This window comes from Delphinus delphis, chromosome 3, assembly GCF_949987515.2.
Source record: "Delphinus delphis chromosome 3, mDelDel1.2, whole genome shotgun sequence".
Classification (NCBI taxonomy): Eukaryota; Metazoa; Chordata; class Mammalia; order Artiodactyla; family Delphinidae; genus Delphinus; species Delphinus delphis.
Genome location: NC_082685.1, coordinates 90,526,573 through 90,553,069, shown reverse-complemented (window position 1 = coordinate 90,553,069; position 26,497 = coordinate 90,526,573). Strand labels below are relative to the sequence as shown.

Here is a 26,497-nt window from a genome sequence, read left to right as displayed (position 1 = left end):
CATATTGATCTAGCTATAGAACAATTTCTCTGATCCCAATTAGAGCCACACTTAAATTTTTCTACTTTCTTGACTCCATTTATCATATGGCTTTCAGTCTTCAATCCAGTCTAATCTTGTTTCCTTACCCCACCAATAATTTTAATCAACTTCTTGAATCAGAGCTCCTAATATAGTCATAATGTGGATTTGAAAGCTATTTTTTGCATAAGAAAGCCTGAAGTACACAGTGCATCACCCTCAGCAAAACCAATTTGTTCTTTGGATATAAATCTTTTAAAACATCAGATTCAGTGTCTTTGGTAATGAGAAATTTTTAAAGCACTAGTCTAGGTTAATGACTTCTCAAACATGCAAGCAATGGAAAATATAGTTTCTATGCTTATATGTGCTTTGTTTCAGCTTACCAAACCACTTGTGTAAGCTTGAAGAATATACTTCTGATCAAAAAAATTCTCTTCTAACTGAATATAATATTAATGCATATTTTATATGACAGGATAGGCTTTACAGTATTATCTTTTTTTTTTTTTTTTTTTTTTTTTTGCGGTACGCGGGCCTCTCACTGTTGTGGCCTCGCCCGTTGCGGAGCACAGGCTCCGGACGCGCAGGCTCAGCGGCCATGGCTTACGGGCTTAGCCGCTCCGCGGCATGTGGGATCTTCCCAGACCGGGGCACAAACCCGTGTCCCCTGCATCGGCAGGCGGACTCTCAACCACTGCGCCACCAGGGAAGCCCCAAGTATTATCTTTTTTACACTAAGTATTGTCTCCTAAATTCTGTAAAGCAGCTCCCCCATTCACTTGTTTTGTGTCAGTTTATCATAATTATTCATTTGAAATTCTAAATATACATGTTGACACATGTATAAATCAAAAAAGAAACCATTCAATTCAATGTAATAATAGATTGCCAAAAGTCCATACCAAATATTCTCAAAATCACAAAGGTCACACCCATGGCCAGAGAACGTTGTTTGTCAGATACAATCCTGCAAGCAAATAGCAATGATATCATGAAAAATCATTATTATTAGCTGTAAAGAATGTTTGCTAGGTTCAGGGGTAATTTTTTTCCCTGTGCATCCATTAGACTAAGGATCTTTGGCCAGTTGACAGAGTTCAATCTGGGTGAATTAACTGCAACTCTTCCCATGTTTCCATATTCTGCCCACTGCCAACCAATTCTAAAGCTACTTGTGCTTCACTAGGAGGAAGCATTTATGGCCCAAACTCTCTGCCCCAGCCTTGGCTGAAAAAAATTTAGCACTACCTTTCATACTTCTCATTCTTCATTCTGTGGTGCACATCCATTGTTTCAGATTTCTTCCTTTTGTCCCTGCGAAACTTACTCTCTACCTTTCTCTACCTTGCTCTCCATTTAGGTAATGCACTACATCAATGGGGTTCTCTTGCCTCTGGCTACTGATTGGGTTATGCCAATAGGGTGCTCCAGAGTGAGAAAGGAAGGTGAAGTTCAGGTCTTCATTCCCAGGCTCCCTCTCTGCAGTTACCCAAGTTGACTGGGTCACTAGGCAAAGCAGTATCCTCTACAGGTCTCTCTTCTTCCTACCCTTGTTTCCCTTTGGGTGTTGGGTGGTAACAGACCTGAAGTACTGCACTATACTTTGGGATTCCTTATACCCTGCCCGCATTTTAAATAGCCACATCATTCAACCTTACTTGAATTGTCCTAATTTGAGGGTGCCATCTCTTTTCGGTTGGACCTCTGACTTTTACCCTCACTATTCAAAAGTTAAAATAAATAAGAAATAACTTTCTCAAATATGAAGAATGAAGATCTCTGTATTTTGTATTCGTCAAGTATTTGTTTTAAAAAGAAAAATAATGTATAAAAATCACATATTAGTATTTTGGAAAATAAACTAAAATACAACAAAAAATAATCAACCCTTGAACATTTTAAAAAGTAAAGAAAAGCTACATTTTAAATGGATATTTTAAATAAATCCTGTGCTTACCCTTTATTTCCTTGTTCTGGAACTTGAATAATAAACAAGTATGACCAATATTGTCATCCAAAATGACTCAATTTATTAAAATGTAGCATATTCAGTACTTTATGACTATTTTGTAAAAAGTGAGATAATTCCACCTGTATCAACCTGGTAAAAATATATGTTCTTTCCTCAAATATTTACTACATATTTACCAATTCTTAAAAGATAGTGATGTTTCTAAATGAAACATAATTTAACTTTTATTATGAGCAGATTCATTAAAGACATATAAAGGAAGTAAAGTGTCACATTTTAGAACCACACTTTAGGATAAAGTTTTTGGTATAAAATAGAAATGTGGGTCATATGCCTAACTAAAATTTAGTATTCTGCTTCATTTAGCATAAGCAGTTTTTTTATATGTAGTATAATAATGGTGTTCTCTGAAGTATATAAAGAGCTAACAATAACTCATAATTATTAACAAATATTTATGTATCTTCAGTTTGATTATAACTTTATTTCTGATATACAAAAAAAGATGAAAAGATGAATGATTTCCCTAATTTTCCAAAATCAGTTAAATGAACAGCAAAACAAGAAATAATATTCATAAAACACAATTTTTTAGTGAAAAACATTACTATGTTTTAAGAATAAAGTGATTTTTTTTGGTATTTTGTCTAAGGAGTAAGGCTATGATGGTATGGTTTAAGAATTTCATGGAATAAACAAACTATTGGTTAGTACTCTTCCAAGATGTAAAAGACAGCTTCCAATTATCTCTTATGACTTCTAAATATATATTTTCAGTCCATATCTTTCTTGAGTTCTAGACTTAAGTTCCTATCACACACAAAAGTTGCTCTTCCCCTGGTGCTTCCTGTCACAAGAAATGGAATCATCACCCATGCAGTTTTCAAGCCCAAAACCTGGAAAGAGGCATGCTTGAAGGAGTATTCTTTTCCTCATTCACCACAGACAATCAATAATAAAATACTGTGATTTTTATAAATAACTTTTTTTATATCTCTCTCTGATTTTCTTCATCTCTAATTCTACTGGCCTATTCCAAGCGTGTATTTTTTGCCTGAAGAAAATAAAAGAATTTCCTAACTTATCTTCCAACAACCATTTTTATCCCTGCAGTCCACTCTCCACATAGAGCCACAAGTGATTTTTTTAAGGTAAAATTCTGATTACTTCACTAACCCACTAGGAACCTTCAATGGCTCATCAGTCTCATTGCATGCCACCTCACAACTTTTGCCTTTACCACCTTCTTTGTTTACGACATTCTGTCATACAACACTCTTATATAGCTATTTCTTGCACTCAGAGTCAGAGTCTTTGCATACATTGTTCCCACTGTGTGAAATTCTCATCCCCCATCTTTTAGGGCTTAGCTTAAATGTGATTTCCTTAAGGACACCCTCTCTGAATCCCCAGAGAGGAGATTTAGTTTAGATTGTCCCATAATTCTCTCTTGGCATTCTTCTACATTTTTTTTGCAGTACGTTTTAATATTACAATTGAAAACTTATTAGTGAAACTACTTTTTTTTTTTTTTCTATTGTGCCACCCTCCAAAGTCCATCAGAGAAGCAGGAATCTGGTCACTTCTGTTCCTCTTTTATTTCACCTTTTTCCCTTAAAGTGCTCATCCACCTTCTTGTTTAAATCCATGGTAACTATCACAGGTGAGAATACATACACATATTAAAATAATGATGGATGGGGACTTCCCTGGTGGCGCAGTGGTTAAGAATCTGCCTGCCAATGCAGGGGGCACTGTTTGATCCCTGGTCCAGGAGGATCCCACATGCTGCAGAGCGGCTGGGCCTGTGCGCCACAACTACTGAGCCTGCACTCTAGAGCCCATGTGCCACAAGAAATAAAATAATAATAATAATAATTAATTAATTAGATAATGAGGGATGGAAGGGAAAGAAATGAAGAACTAATTTTTCTTCATGATCACCTTGATGGAGTGAGAACTGACAAATCATGATATTGATACTTTTCTGTTTAGACTTAAGCCTCACACAGCTTCGGATTTCATCAGAATTCTCCAGAGGAAAAAGAATGGTGTCATTCCTGGCCCCATTTGGTCACCAGAAACTATGTCAGTTTGCTTGCCCCCTAGTGCGACACTCTACCTAGACCTAGTCCATGTTGTCAGCATCTACCCCTCATCAAGAATTGACAAGAATGTCAGGGACAGCTTTAGATCCCTATTTCATCTCTAAAAGCTTCTGCTCTCTCTGGAATTTTAATCCCTCTAGTCCTCTGCCACTTTGTGCCTTTAAATATATGATTGTTAATTTAACCCAGCTTTTCTAGTTATCCTTTGTAGGAGCATTGACCTGCAATGCTATTCCATCCCACACCACTTCCATGACATTAGCACTTGATAATGATTTCACAATTGATGTATTTGGTTTTGACTTTTATTGTACTTTTTAAAAAATTAAACTCTGTTGAATTTGAAGTTTGATTATATTTTGGAAAGCTATACAAAGAGCACATGCTGGAGAGACATGCTTACTTATACCCCTGCTCTCATCTACTCTCATTTCTATCCCATCCCTTTAGGTTATCATTTTCATCACTTTCTTGTTTATACCTTCACAGTGTTTCTTTATGAAAATACAAATGATTATAAATGCATACCTCTATACTCTCATTTCTTCAGAGGAAGTAGCAAACTATTGGGTTGGCCAGAAAGTTTGTTCAGGTTTTCTGTAACATCTCATGGAAAAACCTGAATGAACTTTTTGGTGAACCCCATATATTGACTGTTCTGTCCCTGATTTTTTCATGTTACAATATATTCTTAAGATCCCCTCCTATATGAACATAGAGCCCCTCCCTATTTGTTTTCACTTTCATTATATTACATTGTGCAAAAATGAAATCATCTACTCAACCTGTCTGTTGCTCTTTCACACTTATTTTTTTTCCAGTGTTTGTTGTTTCATGTATATAGTACATACACAATATGTGGTTCTATGTAATATAGATAGCCTTATGGATGTAAATATATTTTTTTGCAGGATATCTGCAAAAAGGATTTCAAGTACAAGTGCTAGCATAAAGGGTAAACATATCTGCAATTTTTGAAGTATTAAAGATACTCTTTTCATCAGAGTTGCACCATTTTGTGCTCTTTCAAGCAATATATGAAAGTGCTTTTTTCTATACAGCCACATAAACAGATCTATTATCAATGTTTTATTCCTGTCAACTAGGTACATAAGAAATACTATCACATAAAATTTTTAAATTCTATGACCTTTACTGTAGATATGGCTGAACATCCTTTCATATTTGCATTTGTATTTTGTTTTCTTTGATGCTTTTCCACTTTTCTATTGGGATGTTAATCTTAGGAGAGCTTTACTTATTAGAGGAATTAATCTTTTATAGAATATGAGTTGCATAAATTCATTGTTCCTTGGCTTTTGACTTTGCTTATTATTTTTAATTTTATGGACTAAAATTTATCAGTCTTTCCCTTATGACTTCTAGATTTTTAGTCATAGTAACAAATACCTTCACCTTTTAAAAATAATAATGAGGGCTTCCCTGGTGGTGCAGTGGTTGAGAATCTGCCTGCTAATGCAGGGGACACGGGTTCGAGCCCTGGTCTGGGAGGATCCCACATGCCACGGAGCAACTAGGCCCATGACCCACAACTACTGAGCCTGCACATCTGGAGCCTGTGTTCCGCAACAAGAGAGGCTGCAATAGTCAGAGGCCCGTGCACCGCGATGAAGAGTGGCCCCTGCTTGCCACAACTAGAGAAAACCCTCGCACAGAAACGAAGACCCAACACAGCAAAAATAAATAAATAAATTACTAAACTCCTACCCCCAACATCTAAAATAATAATAATAATGAAATTAGCTGATTTTTTTACCACTTGTATTATTTAATTTTTTTTACATTTAAATCTTTGTCCCATTTGAGTTTTTCTTGTTGTATCATATGGGCTCTGGATATAATTTTTTCCCCAAAGTCTATCCCCATTATACCCAAACCACTTTCTTAAAAGTACATTTTTGATGCACTTATTTAGAATTTTACTTTCATTATATTAAATTCCTATATGAGTTGAGATCTATTTCTAGACTTAATGTCAGTCTATTCATAAGTCAATATTATATTGCTTCAGTGTTGAGACTTTATGGTGCATTTTAGTTTATGAGGCTAAGCCTCTGTTACTGTGCTTCTTTGTTTCAGATTCCCAAGCTACTCTTGCTTATTTTTCCATAAAAACTTTAGAATCAGGTTTTATAGTTCAATAATTCCACTAGTATTTTCATTATCACATTAAAATTATGAATTAACTTAAGGAGAACTGATCCATTGGTGGTGTTAGGTCTTCCTATTCAATAATATGAGATATATCTTTTCAAATTGTTCAAGTCAGTTTTTGTGACATTCAAGTGTGTTTCATTTTATTTTGAAACTATTTTTATTTTGAAATTATTATTTATTTTGAAACTCACAGGTAGTTGTAAAAATAGTACAATGCATCATGGGTACACTCACCCAGCATCCCTAAATGGTGAAATCTTATAGAACTGTAATATAATATTAAAACCAGGAAACTGACATTGGCTTGCTGCTGTTAACCAGACTACAGACCTTATTTTGTTTTCATTTTTCAGTTAATATACGTTAAATTTTTTTAACTGAATTTGTTTGTGTGTGGGTGTGTGTGTGTATAGCTCAATATATCTGCTATTTTTTATATGCTGTTACCTTACCAAATAGTTAGCTAAATGTACTGGCTATTATTTCTTTTTTTATAAATTTATTTATTTTTTGGCTGCATTTGGTCTTCGTTGCTGTGTGTGGGCTTTCTCTAGCTGCAGAGAGTGGGGGCTACTCTTTGTTGCAGTGCACGGGCTTCTCATTGTGGTGGCTTCTCTTGTTGCGAAACACGGGTTCTAGGCATATGGGCTTCAGTAGTTGTGGCACGGGGCCTCAGTAGTTGTGGCTCATGGGCTTAGTTGCTCTGCGGCATGCGGGATCTTCCCACATCAGGGCTCAAACCCATGTCCCCTGCATTGGCAGGCGGATTCTTAACCACTCCACCACCAGGGAAGTCCTATTATTTCTAATGCAATGTAAAAAGAACTGATAATATTGCTCTAGGAAGTTTTACTGTGACTGGGTAGACAAATACTGGAGTTCAAATGTCACCAAAAGTGAAGGATCCTATGTTCAACATACCTTTCAATCAGGACCTCTTGAAAGATGATACTCTAGGATAAAGGACAATCTGAAAATTGATAAGGTCTTTAAAAAACTTAAACCTATCCTTAAATCAGCTAAATTCCTGCTTGGTTTACAGAGAACTGTTCCTATTCTACTTTCCTTAATAAAGCTATTGTAAAATATTTTTGGAGTTATTAATGTTCAGAGTCTCTATTATTTTTGGTACACAAAATCTCACATGATTAAAAATAATTATAGGAGTTATAAGAGACAGAGTCAAGAGAAAAAAATGAAATTTAAATAGTACTACAGAATATTCAGATACTAGATATCTGACAGACATTTTAAATTTAGAGGATTAATATGTCCAAGAAAACAGATGACAAGAAAGAGAATATTATCAGAGAACTAGAATCTATTAAAAAGAAATAAAATTCTATAACAGAAAAGTACACTAATTATAATGAACTCATAGGTGACTTTAACAACTAATTAGACACAGGGGATGGTAGAATTAGTAAACTAGAGTACAGGTAACTGGAAAAGCAGGTGGAAATATTATTAATACATTAGAGATCAGTGAAAAAACTTTAGTCTGAAGCACAGAGCATAAAAACAAATGAAAACAGAAAGTAAAAAAGAATAAAAGATACATGGATATAGTGAAAGGTTTACAATATGTGTAACTGATATCCAAAAGGTGAGTAGATAAGGAATAGAGCAGAAGCAATATTTGAAGAAAGAATAGTTAAATATTTTCCAAAACCAATGAAAGATACTGTGGTAGATAATCACTCAACATGGCTATCATTGATTCCTCTTTTCCCCCAATACATGCTTGTTGCTCCTGACATCAAGAGATGGAATCTAATCACCCTCTTTTGAAACATGACTTTTTTGACAAATAGAATGCAGAAGAGTGACATTCTTGGACTTTCAGCCTAGGTCTAATGAAGCCTTGCAGTTTATGCCTTGTACCTTATGCCTGGGTCTCTTAGAACACTAAAACCTGGGATGTTCCCTTTTGGAATTCTTGCACTTTGTTAGCAGACGTTTAAGTTACACAAAGAAGCCTCTATGACCAATCAACAGCTCCACCTAAGCTCCTAGGAAAATTTAGCCTAAATTGTCAGCCATCTAGGAAATCTAACCCAGTCATGCTATCAGGTAACTCAAATGTTATGTGCCATCTGACCACAAGCTCAAGAGAAACCTTAAGCAAGAACTACCCTGTTGAGCCCAGTCAACTCGCAGAACCATGAAAGATAAGGATAAATTGTTGTTGTTAAGTGATTAAACCTGGGATGGTTTGTTACTGTTATGGACTGATTTCTGTTCCCTCCAAAATTTATATGCCAAAAATCCTAACTCCCAGTACTTTGGAATGCCATCATATTGGATACAGGGTTTTACAGAGGTAATTAAGTTAAAATGAGGTCAGTTGGGTAGGCCCTAATCCAATATAACTGGTGTCATTATAAGAAGAGAAAATATGGACATAGACATTCACAGAGTGAAGATAATGTGAAGACTCAGGAAAAGATAGCCATCTACAAGCCATGGATATCTGGAACAGACCCTGCCTTCATAGCCATCAGAAGGAACCAACCTTGCACCAACTGTACACTTCTAAATAACACATGGTTTAAATGAAAAATACATTGAAAGGCATATTTGAATTGAAAGTATGAGTAAAAATATATATCAAGACTTCTGGGATGCAGCTAAATTTATACTTGGATAGAAAAGGCATATATACCAATAGACAGAAGATATAGGTGAATAAAATAAAAATACTAAAAACATAGAAGTAAAATGATAGAAATTATAAAGATAAAAGCAGAAAGATTTGTTAGTCACACACACACACACACACACACACACACACACACACAGACATTCAATTTTTAATTTAAAACATTCTCACAAAGAAATTCTAGGCCAGGTACATGACAACTGAGTTCTTCCAAAGATTTAATTAAAAAATAATACCAGGGCTTCCCTGGTGGCACAGTGGTTGAGGGTCTGCCTGCCGATGCAGGGGACGTGGGTTCGTGCCCTGGTCCGGGAAGATCCCACATGCCGCGGAGCGGCTGGGCCCGTGAGCCATGGCCACTGAGCCTGTGCGTCCGGAGCCTGTGCTCCGCAACGGGAGAGGCCACAACAGTGAGAGGCCCGCGTACTGCAAAAAAAAAAAAAAAAAGAGAACATATTGCTAAGAGAGCTCTTTAAAATGGAGCTGGAAGGCCATTAAGGAAGCAGGGCTTACGCACATCCTCACCAGCTGGAACCATGAACTTTTGAATTGGGCCAAACCACAAATATTCCAAGGACTCTACAAGAAAACCTGCAACCTGTCACAGTAATGAACTTTTCCCTCCCTCTAGTGGTAGCCTTTTGCTACCAATCACATAAAGATAAGAATAGCTTTGGCTTGCCAGTACCAATTATAATTCTTTTGAAACAACTTTTGCAACCTTGTTGGGTTTTTTGCCTTTATAAACCCCTGTCTTTTATCTCCTCCTTGGAACACATTTTCAACTCTTGCTCAGATCAGTGTCTCCTGAATTGGAATTCTCAGACGCCAAATAAAGCCTTTATTTCTTTGCAGCTTTGATGTGGTGAATTTTGTTCATTATTACATAGAAAATCTGACGTAATCTACCAACTAACTATTAGAAATTAATATGAACACAGTCACAAAATACAAGGTCAAAGCAATAAGAATGAATTGCATTTCCTTCATACCAGTAATAAACAACTATTTTATACTATGCTATACTAAATATCAAAAACATCAGTTACCTAGGAATGAATCTAATGAAGGAGGTTTAAGACCTCAACTCTGAAAAAGAAAATTATGAAACGTTATTGGAGAAATAAATGAAGATTTAAATAACTGAAGGAATCATACTTCATTGAATGATCAAGAGACTCAGTGTGGTAAGTATAGCAATGCTCCCAAATTGATTCAAAGACATTCCAATCCAAATCTCAGCATGTTTTTTATGGACATTAACTAGGTGATTTTAATCACCTAGAAATACAAAGCGACGAGAATTGCCAAGATAATCTCAAAGATGGACTTACAACAAAGACTGATGTAAATATTCACAAAAAATACACAGCAATTAAGACAGTGTAATGTTGGTACCGGGATGCTCAAATACACCAATGGAACAGAACAGAGTGCAGAAATAGAACCACATATATAGAGTCTGCTGGTGCATGTCTGTGGGGAAAAGACAGCCTTTGAATAAACGGTGGTGAGTCAATTAGTATCCATCCAAAAATGATGAACCTGGGTCCCAACTTTATACAAAAAATATCATTCCCAGTTGAATTATTGATTTTATAATCTCTTATTAAAATAACATAAGAAATGTCCACATGACTTTGATCAGGCAAAGATTTCTTAAACAGGACATTAAAATTAAAAGTTTATTTCACTCAAAAGATGCCATTATCAGAGTGAAAAGGCAAGTCATAGAGTTGAAGATATTTGTCATGAATATATATGTCAAATGACTCCCACATTTGGAGTATATAAAGAAATTCTGCAAATCAATAATAAAAAAGACAGACAACCCAATGTAAAAATAGACAAAAGAACAGAAAAGACATTTGACAAAATTGCACATTCATTGCTAATGAATAAAGGAAAACATGCTCAATAATATTAATCCTCTGAATAGGGAAATTAAAATTACAATGAAATATCAACACTTATACACCTATCAAAATTGCTTGAGTTTAAGAACAATTAACAATAGACTGCTAGAAGAATGAACTAGTGCAAATACTTTAAAAATTTATTAAAAAGCTTAACATACATATGACTCAGCAATTCTGCTGTTTATATGTGTACTCAATAGAAATATATTCATATGTTTTCCAAAAAGCAAGTAAAAGAATGTTCATAGAAACAGCATATTAGCCCTAAAGTGGAAACAACATTAACTACAGAATGAATATATTTTAGTATATTCACACAATGGACTACTATAAAACTATGTTGTACAATATGGTTAACTATTACCCATGTGTGCTTACTTAAATTTATGTCAATTAAAACTAAATAAAATTAAGAGTTCAGTGCCTCATTCACACTGACCACATTTCAAATGCACAATAGGCACATGTGGCTAGAGGCTATATTGGATATCAGAGATACAGAACATTTCCATCATTTTACAAAATCTGATTGGATAGTACTGCTATAGAGCAATGAAAATGAATTTCTGTTATATACAACCATATGAATGACTCTTAAAAGCACGTTGTTGAGTAACGAAATGCAGACACAAATGACTATGTGCTGTATTCTCCTGTGTATGCATAAAGTTCAAACACAGAACAAATTAGCCTATTCACTGCAGAAGTCAGGAGAGTGGTAATCTTTAGGCATTAAGGGTTTAGACAAGAAGGGAGGTGGAGGAGGGGCTTTTGGAATACTTGTATTATCCGTTTCTTGGGCTGGACTCTGGTTACATAGGTGTCTTTGCTGTGTTAAAATCCATCAATTTACATTTGCAATTTGTGCACTCTTCTGAAAACATATTATGCTTCAATAAAATGTCTATAAAAATAATATCCCTTGACTCTCCGTTTATTATCTATTAGGCAGCCATCAAGCTTATCCTTCTTTTGATCTCTACCCTGTTTACTTCTCCCATTTTTCTTAGTTGTACAATTTCTACTTTATCAAAGCATATTACATTTCATTCTATTTTGCCACCCTTACGCTTAGCTTAGTATTTGCCTCAGTTCTAGCATAAATTAATTGCACTTAGTTAAATATATTAGCTAAATATAGGTAGTTAAATCTAAGTAGTTTAACATACTTGATGCTTGCCACCAGACCTTCTTTTTTGAAAATATTTAGTTATTTATTTATTTGGCTGCGTTGGGTCTTCGTTGCAGCACGCGGGGTCTTAGTTGCAGCACACGGGATCTTCGTTGAGGCACACAGGATCTTTTGTTGTGGCGTGTGGGCTCTTCGTTGCGGTGTGCAGGCTTCTCTCTATGTGGCGCACAGGCTCGGTAGTTGCGGCACGTGGGATTAGTTGCTCCATGGCATGTGGGATCTTAGTTCCCCAACCAGGGATCAAACCCACGTCCCCTGCATTGCAAGGCAGATTCTTAACCACTGTACCACCAGGGAAGTCCCTCGCCAGACCTTTTATCAAAATTTCCCCAATCATATCTTGGTTGGTTACAACTTGCCTTGTTGTCAGTTCTTAAGGAGTATCTGATATCAACATATCCCGGGTACTTCCATATCCAAACTGTTTATAACTGTAGGGCAGTTTGTTGATGATGAAATAATGAGCTCATGTTTTCCTTCCTTGAGGATCTTTTAAGTGTTTCTCCAGTCTTCTGGAGGTGAATGCTGCTGTTTAGAAACCTGATGCCAAACTTTTGTTTTTCCTTTTTTCTTTTAGATGACAAAAGGATTATTTCTGCATCTTTACATCCAATAATTTTACCACAGTACATCTCAGTGTTGATTGCTCTGGATCAATTTCCCTAGACACTTGATGTCTCATTACAATATGTAGATTCAAATATTATTTTATTTAATTATTCATTATTTATCATTATTTATTATTTCAGTAAACTTTAGCTACAGATTTAAATATTTATTTTTTTGGTTTTCTTCTTTGGGGACTGCAATTATGTGCATTTTGGATCTCCTTTTCCTATCTTCTATATTTGCCTATTTTCTCTAATACTTTTTCTTACTTTTATTTTATATTCTCCATTCTCCCTCTTCTATGCCACATACATGCTTTCTATGTTGTCTTTTCTTCCTTGTGTGCTTTATAATTTAGTCTTCATCTATAAATTTTTTCCCATTTCTTTCTTTCCTGAGTTCTGTCAGTTTTCATTCCATAGCCTCCTTCATCTAGCTATTTTTCTCTTGTTTTGTGGCCAAGATTGTTTAATTTTTTTAACTTAAACTTACATATAGTTACATTTATATTTTTATCTGATTCATGGTAACATTGTTCTAGTGAGTTTTCACTGTCCTTTGTAAAGTAATGCTTAATAATTTTCATTTCTCTCACTATAATTATTTGGTATGTAGGCAGATGCTTTTCCTTTTCTACTTAATCATTTTGAATGAGATGGGTTTTCTTAAACTAGAGGCAGAAAGTTATGGGAATGGAACATGCACCCAGCTTTCCAAGCTTCAAAACTGAAGAGTTATCTTCTCTGTTTATATAGAGGAGTTAAATATAGTCCCTATGTGTGGTTATACCTTCTCTGCTTCTGCAAACCTGGCCTGCTTCAAAAGAACTTGTACTGCCAGATCTGGGCTTTCGAGATCTCTTCATATTTATTGTTTTCCAAAGTTATGTATTCACTTGTAGATGGTATTTTGCTGGCACTTTTTTAGATCTGCTATGTCTGGACCCCCTTGGCATTTTGCAAAACTTTTTTCCCATTCTTTCCAAAAATACTCTGCTTTGACTTATCTACCTCGGTCCTACTCCCAGAACTTCCATCTTAAGGTACCATCCTCTCTTCCTGAGCAGAAATATATGCTGGAGATATTTGAGATCTGTCAATCCTGAGACCCTCTCCACATTCCCTGTTATTCTTTGTAACATCTTTATGAATCTACAAGCTGGTTCCTTGTTCTACTTCAATTTTGGCAATATTTATATGCAATTACAACTCTGTCATTTTTTGTTGATCTCATAATTGTACTGAAACAGTATATGTGTGCATGTGTGTTTATGTGTGTGTGCATGCATGTTATATTTTATTCTACTTATTGCTCTCTACAGTTACCAGGAGACATGAGAAGATTCAGAACTAGACTTCTGGAGTATTACTATCATCTTTCTCATCTCACTGCTGAGAATATTTGCTCAGAAGTTTCATACAATGTTAAGGCATGCTCAACATTGTACTGATTATGTTCAATCTGAGCTTTCTCTTCTCTTTGAATTTATCTCAGTTAATACATTATAATTCATTTAGTTCCTCAGACTGGACAACTGGACATAATTCTAGATTTTTCCACATTTTATACCAGGAACATCAAATTAATAACCTTGCCCTTTTATCCAAACTAAATATTTCTCTATTATGTTCTATTCTCTCTATCTCTAAATAGAGATAAATTCTAAACTGGTCTCCTAAGTACCTTCCTTTGTTTCTTGTTTTCTTCTATCAGCTTCATCATCCACACTATCTTCAAACTAATCTATCTAAAACACATATTTGATAACTTTTACTTCTGAGGTTTACTCTTTTCAATGGCTTCTAGATGCATATAGGATAACATCATTCACGTTAACATGGCAAAGAAAGCCTCCCATGACCAGGCCCTTACCAAGCTCAAATCTCCCTGTCCAATTTACAATCATGCTACTCTTGTCATAACAAACTCCTTGCCAAGATATTTCACACATTTTTGCCTCTACTTTTCCTACTAATTTTTCCTGTTAAGAACTTGCCCCCAGTTTGCTTGCATTGTGAGAAATCACTTATCTTCACAACTCAAGTTCAAGTGCCACACTGTCTATAAGCATTTCCAAATCATCCTAGATAAAAATGACCATTTTCTCCACTTTGTTCCCAGGTCAATCTGTACAAGTCTTAATCATGGCATTTCTAAGAACTCCCTGCACTCTTTTTTTTTTTTTTTTTACGCTGGCCTCTCACTGTTGTGGCCTCTCCCGTTGCGGAGCACAGGCTCCGGACGCGCAGCCTCAGTGGCCATGGCTCACGGGCCTAGCCGCTCCACGGCATGTGGGATTTTCCCGGACCGGGGCATGAACCCGTGTCCCCTGCATCGGCAGGCGGACTCCGCAACCACTGCGCCACAAGGGAAGCCCTCCCTGCACTCCTTTTTATGTGTTTTTCTCCCCCTAGTAAACTCTAAGCAGCTTAGGCAAGGTCCATATTTTATTAGTTTTTGTAGTTTCAGTGCCAGATCTAGGTGAATAAGTAAAAACCTGCTTCACTGTATTGATATGTTAAAGTTTTGTCTCCCATCTAAACTGTAAGTTCATTGAAGTCAGAGACCATGTGTGCCCAACTCAGATTTCTTTTGCATATATTTATTCATGTTTTTTAGTCTGTTTTCCTAGGGTACAACAAATTGCTCCTCATGACCTAAAGGTTTATGTTAGTCTTTTGAAAAAAATAATCTGAAAATAATGACCAATTATTCTGCTACTATGGTAAAAACAAATATTAAATATATTTCATATATTCAGGAAGAACAAATGAATAACAAATGTTGGTTTAATTTAGAATAATAATAAACTTATGTATTGAAATTCCAAAATTCTAGAAGTTATTATGTTCCTTTGTTGATGACACATGTCTTCTCATAGTCAAACTGGCTAATATAGAAGTAAATAGTCAATAAATATCTATAACCAATGAATCAACATTGTAATCACATGTGTTATAATTAAGATTTTTCCTATATTTATGAATTTTCCAGGTATGTTAAATTAAGTAAATAAATTTAGTTTTAAGTTAAACTAAATGTGTTATCTATATACACACTTTATGCAAATAAATTAGTTAAAATAGAGAATTAAGCATATACATGAATTTTGAAAATATAACAATTTTCCCCTCTAGCAGTTGCTACCTTGAAACAAAAGCATAAATCATTTACTACAATATTCTAAAACCTTCCTAAACTTGTCTTTCATATGTATTAAATGAATAATGATTATGAATAACATATACACACCGAAGGATGGTCAGGATGTTTGGTACAACAGCAAAAGCAGAAAATACAATTGTAGAAAAGATAAAAGCAATGAACAAAGGTAATTTATAGCACTTTGGATCACATGTCCCATGTCTAGCGTCAATAAAGTCACCTTGATTATCTGAGGTTGTTAATCCTTCTTTAATGCAAGAACAATTGTAATATGTCTATGAAAATGAAGACAGGAAACAATCTTTTAGAAATATAGTCACAAGACAAAAACTCTTACAATTGTAAAATAAAAATTAAATCAATAACTACAGGGAGACTAGGCAGTTTTATTAGTAAATATCCTTATATTAAATCTGCCATTCATAACTTACAAATGAACCACTAATGATAAATAAGATCAAGGTATTTTACCTAACAAAGAATTGTGTACATGTATATATAATTATAGTTACTTAGGAAAAATTCTATTAATTTAAGAAATTTCACTAAAAATATTTACATTTAATTGTACAAATAATTGTTGGAGAGAGATATAGATTAAGGACAAATAAGGAAAATGTAATGAATAAAGTGGAATTTTAGCTGGAATTTGAAATATGGAGAGTTACCCAATCGTAGACAGTTTTAGAACTATGCTGCAAAGGCAAGACTTTATTTTGTATGTGATGATGACAGGGCTGTTATCTATTAGGCAGAGTAGGCACAGTGTACCTAGGACCCACAATACTTTCAGAACCAAAAAAAAAAGGTTTTAATTTTAGTGTCTTTTAAAATCAGAGAAAAAATAAATATCATAATAATGAATATATTATAATGCATCCAGCCTGGATCATATTTGTCTTTATGCCAAAGTAGTTGTACATTAAATCTCTCTCTCTCTCTCTCTCTCTTTCTTTCTTTTTTTAAGTGAAGGAAGGGGTTTAAAAAGGCAAAAGTGCCTAAAGCCAACATAAGTCATAATGTAGTCCCTAATGGGAACGAAGGAAAACTTGGGGCTGTTATATTATTATTGATAACTCAAGGAAGATGAATAGGTGGTATTTTCTAAGAAGAGATAAACAGAGTTGGAGATACAGAGACCAGTTAGCAATTTGTTAATCTGTTGAAAAGATTCTAAATTAAATAATAATAATAATTTTTAAAATTCAGTAGAAATATTAAACTAAGTTACCAGTGAAGGAATAAGAGGAAATAAAGATGGCTTGAACCTGTGTGATTCAGAAAATGATGGTACAAAAACCATGTCCGTTGTTTAGGGAAGCTGCTAAGTGGTTACTGGATATATTAAAGAAAAATAGAAATATCTAAATAGCAAATCATTCATTCTACCATATTTTTTTTATAATGCCTATGTGCCAAACATCATTCTAGGTATTGTGAAAACATAGTAAACAATACAATAGAAATCCCTGCCCTCATGTAGGAAATTTTTTACTAGCATGAGATAGGCAATTTTTTAAAAAAAAGAACCTTTAATGGAGCACATGGTGACGAATACTATGGAGGAAAAAATAAAGTAAGGAAAAAAAACAGGGATTATAGGGGTGAGTTTAACATGAACAGGTAATGCTACAATGATACAGTGATATTTGAGCAGAGATTTGAAGAAGGTAAGGGAGTGAGCCATGTGGTTACCTGAAAGAAGTATATTCCAGGTGGGAAAAACAAAACAGAAATTGAAAAGCCTTGGGACTGGAGCTTGCTTGAAAAATTCAAAGAAAAGCAAGGAGAAAAATTTGTTTGAATCAGAGTGAACATGAGGGAAACTAAGAGAAAATGAAATTGGAGTAATGAGGGAAGGATTTATATAGAAACTGGTAGGTAATTGCAAGAGCAATTTAAGAACTTCAGTCTTTATTCTTAGTAATGTGAAACCATTAGAGGGATAGATGTATAAATGACATTTTTTAAAAGATCACTCTAGCTGATATATTGAGGCTACTGAACTGTGAAAGCAAGGGTAAAAGCAGAGAAAACAGTTAAAAAGCTCTTAAAGTAAGATGCAAGTCATTGGTGACTGGGGCCCGGGTATCAGAGAAAATGATGAAGATAGTCAGATCTAGCATGTATTTTGAAAGTAGATTTGAAGGGTCCTAGGGTAAGAATGGTTACCAGAAAGAGAAGGTCATATGGAGAAGGCCTCCCTGAAAGAAGTTAAGACTTGCAGGCAAGGGAGGCAGTCAGTCCATGGCTCAGAGAGGGAACCAAGAAAATAAACACAACGACTTCACTTTTTCCCCCCATCTTTCTGACTTTCTATCAAGACTCCTTATTATCATAGTCTATATGATAATAGATTATATATGATAATAGAACTCTCATCCTATAGTTTGGTCTCTTGGAACAGTGAGAGAGTAGAGAAGGTGAAAAGTGGATCTGGAGGTCAGAAAAAAGGTATCTAGTACAACAAATAATTGCAGACCATAGAACCTAAGATGACTAAGGGGAAAAGTGAAAATGTGAAGAAACTTTAGTGAACAGATGGTAGAATCAAAAGATATTAGGCTCTGGAAGGGCTGAAGAGCTGTAGAGTTATATCCAAAGAGATACAACCAAAATAGGAAAAATTATATTAAAATGAAATAGTAAAATATATTCAATTCAAATAATAAAAGAAGAAGATAGATCTAAGTCTACCATATCAATAATTATAATAAATGTCAGTTGTCTAAAAACTCCAATTGAAAGACAGACATTAACAGAATTGAGGAAAAAGCAAAAGCATATTATACCTTGGCTACAGGAGACATTTTAAACATAAAGACATGAACAGCTGGAAAATAAAATGATAGAAGTAAGATAAACCATGAAAACAGCAAGAAAGCTTACAGTGACTGTTTAATATATAAAACAAACTTCAAGACAAAGAGTATTACCCGAGATAGAAAGGGACATTTTGTAAAGATAAAAGGATCAAGAAGCTGTGACAATTATTAATGTGTATGCACACAATTAGAGGGTCTAAAATACATGAAGTCAAAATAAAGAGAGAAATAGACAACTGTATAATTATATTAAGATACATTTTTCATATATAATGTTCAGAATTTCATATATTATTACAAGGTATGCAAAATGACAAGAATAATTGGCTTAAAATTAGGACAAATATAAGTAGACTACTACAGATAGTAGACTAAATAGCAAGAACTTTAAATAGTTATGATTAATATTTTCCAGAAAATAGAGGGTAAATGGATAAAATATCTTAAATGATGTGGAATTTCACCAGGGACTTGGATTCTACAGAAACATAAATGTTAGAATGGAACAGATAAAAGGAGATGGAAAATAGAGAAAAGAGCAAAAGAGTATGGGATACAGTAGAAAGGTCTATTTGTAGTCTGCTGTTAGGCAGAATACTAAGATGGCACCTAAGATTCCCATCCTGCTATTTTATAAACTTGCATAATCCCTAGATTGATGTGAATTGGTGGATTTTAATCCCTTTACTAAGTTATGTTACATGGCATAGCTGACTTTAAGAGACAGAGGTAAACTTCACCTAATTAGATAATATATAAAAGGAACTGAGCTTTTCCTGAAGTCAGAGATTCAAAACATGTGTCACAAGGGAGATTCTGTTGCTGGCTTTGAAAATGGAAGGAGTCATGTGGCAAAGAATGGGGGTGGCCTCTAAGAGCTAAAATTGGCCCTCAGCAGACAGCTACCAAGGAAATAGGGACTTCATTTTTTACAGCCCAATGGAACTGAATTTGGCCCAAAATCTGAATGACCTTGGAAGTAGATTTTTTTCCCAGAGCCTCCAGAAAGGAATGTATTTCAGCCAACACCCTGATTTCAGTTTGTGAGACTCTGAGCAGAGGAACCAGCAATGCCATATCTGGACTTATGACCTGTGAGATAATAAATGGGTATTATTTAAAGACACTAAGGCTGTAGTAATTTGTTATGCAGCAATATTAAATTAATATATGGTGCCTCCTCCACAACCAATAAAAGAGGAGAAAGTGAGGGAGAAATAATAGCTGAGAATTTTCCAACTGATAGACATAAATCCACGGACTAAAGATATTCTGTGAAACCCTAGCAAAATAAATATAATGAAAACCACATCCAGGCATATCAAAGTAAAATTGCTAAAAGTCAAAAACAAAGAGAAAATCTTAAAAGCAGCTAAGCAGCCAGAGACATAAAAACAATATAATGACATCTTTCAAACGCCGGGCCACAGTCAGGGGGTGGGGTGGCAGGTGGGCATCACTGCCAATACAGAATTCCATACCAAGTGAAGACAGTTTTTCTTTTCAGAAATGGGAGTGAAATATGGTTCTTAAGGAAAAAAAAAAAAATCTCATATGAAAACATGGAAATGCAAGGAAGTGGGTAAATATAAGTGCATACTGACTGTACAAAAAAATAACAGTATGTGTCCTTTAAAATATATGGAGAAATAAAATATATGACAAAAATAGCACAAAGGTGGGAAATCAGTAAATGAAGTTAAAATATTCTAGGGATGTTTCAACTGGAAGAGATTCTGAAGACTGGCTTCTTGTAATCCTTAATGCTTTGGACGAGACTGACTTCCCTTCTCTATAGATATGTAGAATGAGGCTCCTGTTGGACTACAGCAGTCTCTGGAAGAAGATCCCTGATACTGCTATTTTATACTGAAAGCCGTAACAGCTGCTGAAAAAAGCTAGTCCCAGTGAGAAGATCAGGAAGGAAATCCCAAGATTTCTTTGGTATCTATATAAGGAAATTTGAAGATCTTGATAGCATGGATAAGAATATGTGGGTCTCAATGAGGCAAAACACTTGGAATATTATCAACATGAAGAGCAGATATCTATTTTCAGTTTTGGTAAAGCTGTGATTTTCTATAGAAACTTAGAAATCTTCAAAGGTGTAGTATTTCCTACCACTCCTCTTGTAAACTTTTGCATAAGTGTAATTGAAGAGCACTCAATTCTAATACATTTGACCCTTATATTTTGAATACGAACATTTAATCAGAATTATTTCAAAGTTGACATAGTTTCACTGAAAAAAATTTTCCAGAGGGAATTCCATTAACACAATTTAGACACAATAATTTTTTGTATATGGTATTTCTCTAATTTTCATTTTGTTAAAATTAATTTTACTGGCATCAGTTCTTTCCCATTTGAAATTAATGTATATTTTATCCGTTAATTGGTTTCATCTGTATCAAATTGTACTAATCATAACTTCTGCTATTGTGAGTTTTCCTTCAGAGCCATTATTTCTTTCAAGGCTAATTGTCCTGGGTAATTCGTAACAGATCTAATTTTTCTCAAATATATTTTATTCTTTCAATTTTTATTCAGCATCAAATGTTATCACACAGTTTGAGTCACTATTTTGTGAATTATTTCATTATTCATTATTAATTATTCCTTAGAGAAATGAAAGGAAATTATAAAGATTTTTATGAAATAGAAACAAATCCCTAAAAGGGATTCCCCAGTAAAAGAAAGATGGGTGGAAGCTATATAGTGGCTGGCATTTTTAGTTCTTGAATATCCCACGGATCAAAACACCAAGGTCAAGCAGTTCTTCTTTATTCTGTGGTGACAACATGAGATTTAAAAAATCATTTACTTGTCAAAATAAAATGGAGGAGAGGAAGTAAACAGGAGTGTAAATTAAGATTTTCCATAAGTTAATAAATTGTTGAGGATGGGTAACTAACATATGGGAGTTCATTTTGGTTTTCTATTACATTTAAAGCTTCCCACAGTAATATATTTTAAAGATTTTAAATACCATTTTAAATATATTTTAAAATATATAAATCATTTAAAACATGTAATAGTTTTTAAAATACATAATACATATAAATAACCATTTTAAATTTAAAAATTTTAAAGACTCATTTTAAACATTTAAGAAGAAAGAATTTTTAAAGGGTATATAATCTTTTTAATATTCAATTAAAAACTGAAGATATACTGTTAAATAGTAGGCCAGTGAAAATATGACAACGAGGAACTAAAGTTGGTCAGGCATGCTAATATACTGTGATAAAATGATCTGTGTAACAGGAAAAAGAATATTGTTATGTACATACTAACAAATAAAGTACTAATAAAGTACTTTATTGCCTGCTAAGGAAGATGATATAATGCCCATGGGTCAGGAAATATCCTCTTTGTTGCTCTCTTCCCGTCACACAGACTAGACAAAGAGAGGGGAGAGAGAAACGCAGAATTTTTAAAACCTGGGTCCCTACTTCACTCCCAATTCTCACAAGTCCTATGTATTGTTATCACATGAAGCCATAATTTAAGAAATATTTAAGAAACGGAAAATAAGAGGGGGAAAGGATTTTATAGACAGCAGGAGTAAAATATAAACATCATCTATAAGTTGCACTTCTTAATGGAGAGGACGAAACAGAGAAAAAGATAATTACCTTGTGATTCTTTAATGTTTTAGAATATGTACAACCTGCAAAGCAAGGAGAAAAATATCGAATATCATTTCTTCCACATGTAGCAGAATAAAATGAAGATGAGCATTTACAATGAGAATTGCAAGGAGCTGTCAGGTTTCCCAACTGCCCTGTTCTGTAAAAGAAGAGATTGAATGTAATTATAATACAACTGTATTATCCTTATTAATGTATACACAAAGATATCAATGAGATCAATGAAATATGATTATTTAAATAATTTTAACAGATTTAGGTACAACAGATATACAATAAACTGTACATTTTTAAAGCATACAATCTGCATACACTTGTGAAACCATCACTGCAATCATGTTAACAAACATAATCATCACCCCCAATAGTTCCCTCATGCTCCTTTGTAATTCCTCCACCTCCTGGCATCTGCTGATCTACTTTCTGAAACTGTTCATTAGTTGGAATTTCATAGTGCACTAGGTGCACTTTCTTTGTCTGGCTTCTTTCATGCAGCTGGTCTTTACATGGTCTTTGTATGGTCATATGCTTCCATGTCTCTTGGATAAATATTAAGGAGTAGAATGTTTGGATCATATGGTAGGTGTTCATTTAACTTTTTAAGAAACTGTCAAACAGTTTTCCAAAGTGATTGTGCTATTTTGCATTCTCACAAGCAGTGTGTAAGATTTCAATTGCTTCCTATATTCCTTGTCAACACTGGGAATAGTCAGTCTTTTTAATTTTAGACATTCTAACAAGGATACAGTAACTTCATATTGTGGTTTTTAATACGTATTTCCCTAATGACTGATGCTGGACATCTTTCCATGTGCTTATTTTCCATCTGTTTCTATTATTTGGTTAAATATCTGTTTAAATCTTTTGCCCATTTTTGTGGATATTACTAAGCATTCAAAGTTCTTTATATGTTCTAGAAACCAAGTTCTTTGTTAGATATATGATTTTCAAATATCTTCTCAGTCTATGGCTTGTTTCTGCATTACCTTAATTGGATCTTTCAAAGAGCAGATGCTTTTTATTTTAATGAAGACCAATTTATCAATATATTTCTTTATGTATCACATATTTGGTGTCATAACCAAGAAATCTTTGCTGAACCCAAGTTCACATAAATTTTCCTCATATTCCTGGAATTTTATATTTCACAATTACATCTACAATCCATTTTGAATTAATTATTTACATGGTATAAGATATGGATCAAAGTTTGTTTAAATACAGATATCTAATTGTTCCAGCATCATTTGTTAAAATGACTGTATGTTCTCTGCTAAATTGCATATGCACCCTATCAAAAATTAATTATCTATATATGTGTGTGCTTACTTTTGGACTCTCCATTCTGTTCCACTGACTTATTGGTCTATATTTACACCAGTACTACTTTCTTGATTATTGTAGCTTTATAATAAGTCTTGAAATCAAATAGCATTAGTCCTCCACCTTTGTTCTTTAGAATTGTTTGTGGTTTTTCTACATCCTTTGCATAACTATATGAATTTAAAAGTCATTTTTCCAATATCTAAAAAAGAAAGCTTGCTGGGATTTTGATTGTGATTACATCAAATACATACATCAATTTGGGGAGGATTAACATTCTAAAGATCCTGAGTTTTGTAACCCACAAATATGGGATATCTCTTCATTTAAAAATGTAGGTTTTAATTACTGTCAGCAATGTTTTACAGTAATCAGTGCAAAGGGATTTTACATCTTTATCATATTTATCCTTAAGAATTTTTTTTCTTGATACTATTGTTAATGGTATTGCTGTTTAATATCAATTTCAACTTGTTTGTAGGTAGTATATAAAATGCCATAGAATCTTATATATTAATCTTTTCTTCTACAGTATTTCTTTTTGTTTGATAGTATTGTTAACATTATTTTTTAAAGTTCTTTCCAGAATTTATTGAGATATAATTGACACAGCACTGTATAAGTTTAAGATGTACAGTATAATTATTAGACTTACATACATCATGAAATGATTATCACAATAAGTTTAGTGAACATCCATCATCTCACATCAATGCAAAACTAAAGAGAAAAAAATTTTCCCTTGTAATGAAACTCTTAGAGTTTACCCTCTTAACAACTTTCATATATGACATACAGCAGTATTAATTATATTTGTCATGTTGTACATCACTTCCCTAGTACTTATTTACTTTATAACTGGTAGTTTGTGCATTTCAACTGCCTTCATTTAATTCCCGATCCCTTAACCCTTTGCCTTTGTTAACCATAAATCTGATCTCTTTCTCTATGAGTTAGTTAGTTGGTTGGTTGGTTGGTTTTAACATCTTTACTGGTGTATAATTGCTTTACAATGGTGTGTTAGTTTCTGCTTTAAAACAAAGTCAACCAGCTATACATATACATATAACCCCATATCTCCTCACTTTTGTGTCTCCCTCCCAACCTCCCTATCCCACCCCTCTTGGTGGTCACAAAGCACTGAGATAATCTCCCTGTGCTATGTGCCTGCTTCCCATTAGCTATCTATTTTACATTTGGTAGTGTATATATGTCCATGCCACTCTCTCACTTCATCCCAGTTTACCCTTCTCCCTCCCCATGTCCTCAAGTCCACTCTCTACGTCTGTGTCTTTATTCCTGTCCTTCCCCTAGGTTTGTCAGAACCATTTTTATTTTTTAGACTCCATATATATGTGTTAGCATACAGTATTTGTTTTTCTCTTTCTGACTTACTTCACTGTGTATGACAGATTCTAGGTCCATCCACGTCACGACAAATAACTCAGTTTCATTTCTTTTAATGGCTGAGTAATAATCCATTGCTTATATGTGCCACATCTTCTTTATCCATTCATCTGTCGATGGACACTTAGGTTGCTTCCATGTCCTGGCTATTGTAAATAGTGCTGCAGTGAACATTGCGGTGCATAACTTTTTGAATTATGGATTTCTCAGGGTATATGTCCGAAGTGGGATTGCTGGGTCGTATGGTAGTTCTGTATTTAGTTTTTTAAGGAACCTCCATACTGTTCTCCATAGTGGCTTTATCAATTTACATTCCCACCAACAGTGCAAGAGGGTCCCTTTTCTCCACACCCTCTCCACCATTTATTGTTTGTAGATTTTTTGATGATGCCCATTCTAACTGGTGTGAGGTGATACCTCATTGTAGTTTTGATTTGCATTTCTCTAATGATTAGTGATGTTGAGCATCCTTTCATGTGTTTGTTGGCGATCTGTATGTCTTCTTTGGAGAAATGTCTATTTAGGTCTTTTGCCCATTTTTGGATTGGGTTGTTTGCTTTTCTGATATTGAGCTTCATGAGCTGCTTGTAAATTTTGGAGATTAATCCTTTGTCAGTTGCTTCATTTGCATATATTTACTCCCATTCTGAGGGTTGTCTTTTTGTCTTGTTTATGATTTCCTTTGCTGTGCAAAAGCTTTTAAGTTTCATTATGTCCCATTTGTTTTTGTTTTTATTTCCATTTCTCTAGGAGCTGGGTCAAAAAGGATCTTCCTGTGATTTATGTCATAGAGTGTTCTGCCTATGTTTTCCTCTAAGAGTTTGATAGTGTCTGGCCTTACATTTAGGTCTTTAATCCATTTTGAGTTTATCTTTGTGTATGGTGTTCTAATTTCATACTTTTACATGTACCTGTCCAGTTTTCCCAGCACCACTTATTGAAGAGACTGTCTTTTCTCCAATGTATATTCTTGCCCCCTTTATCAAAAACAAGGTGACCATATGTGTGTGGGTTTACCTCTGGGCTTTCTATCCTGTTCCATTGATCTATATTTCTGTTTTCATGCCAGTACCATACTATCTTGATTACTGTAGCTTTGTAGTGTATTATGAGGTCTGGGAGCCTGATTCTTCCATCTCCGTTTTTCTTTCTCAAGGTTGCTTTGGCTAGTCAGGGTCTTTTGTGTTTCCTTACAAATTGTGAAATTTTTTGTTCTAGTTCTGTGAAAAATGCCACTGGTAGTTTGATAGGGATTGCATTGAATCTGTAGATTGGGTAGTATAGATATTTTCACAGTGTTGATTCTTCCAGTCAAGAACTTGGTATATCTCTCCATCTGTTTGTATCAACTTTAATTGGTTTGTTTGTTTTTGAAGTATAATTGACCTACAAGACTGTTAGTTCCTGTTACATAGCATAGTGATTTGGTGTTTCTGTACATTTCAAACTTATCACCACAG

The 26,497-nt window shown here is 34.3% G+C and overlaps 1 protein-coding gene across 1 annotated transcript in view; it reads right to left on the bottom strand.

The window, feature by feature from the left end:
- Window positions 1-26,497, bottom strand: part of SLCO6A1 (solute carrier organic anion transporter family member 6A1) — a 102,459-nt gene that overhangs the window by 5,160 nt on the left and 70,802 nt on the right. The window contains exons 9-11 of the mRNA XM_060007171.1: window positions 22,293-22,446; window positions 15,917-16,104; window positions 927-991 (exon numbers count right to left, since the gene is read on the bottom strand). Coding sequence (XP_059863154.1) covers window positions 927-991; window positions 15,917-16,104; window positions 22,293-22,446 — 407 coding nt within the window. The remainder of the gene's footprint in view (window positions 1-926; window positions 992-15,916; window positions 16,105-22,292; window positions 22,447-26,497) is intronic.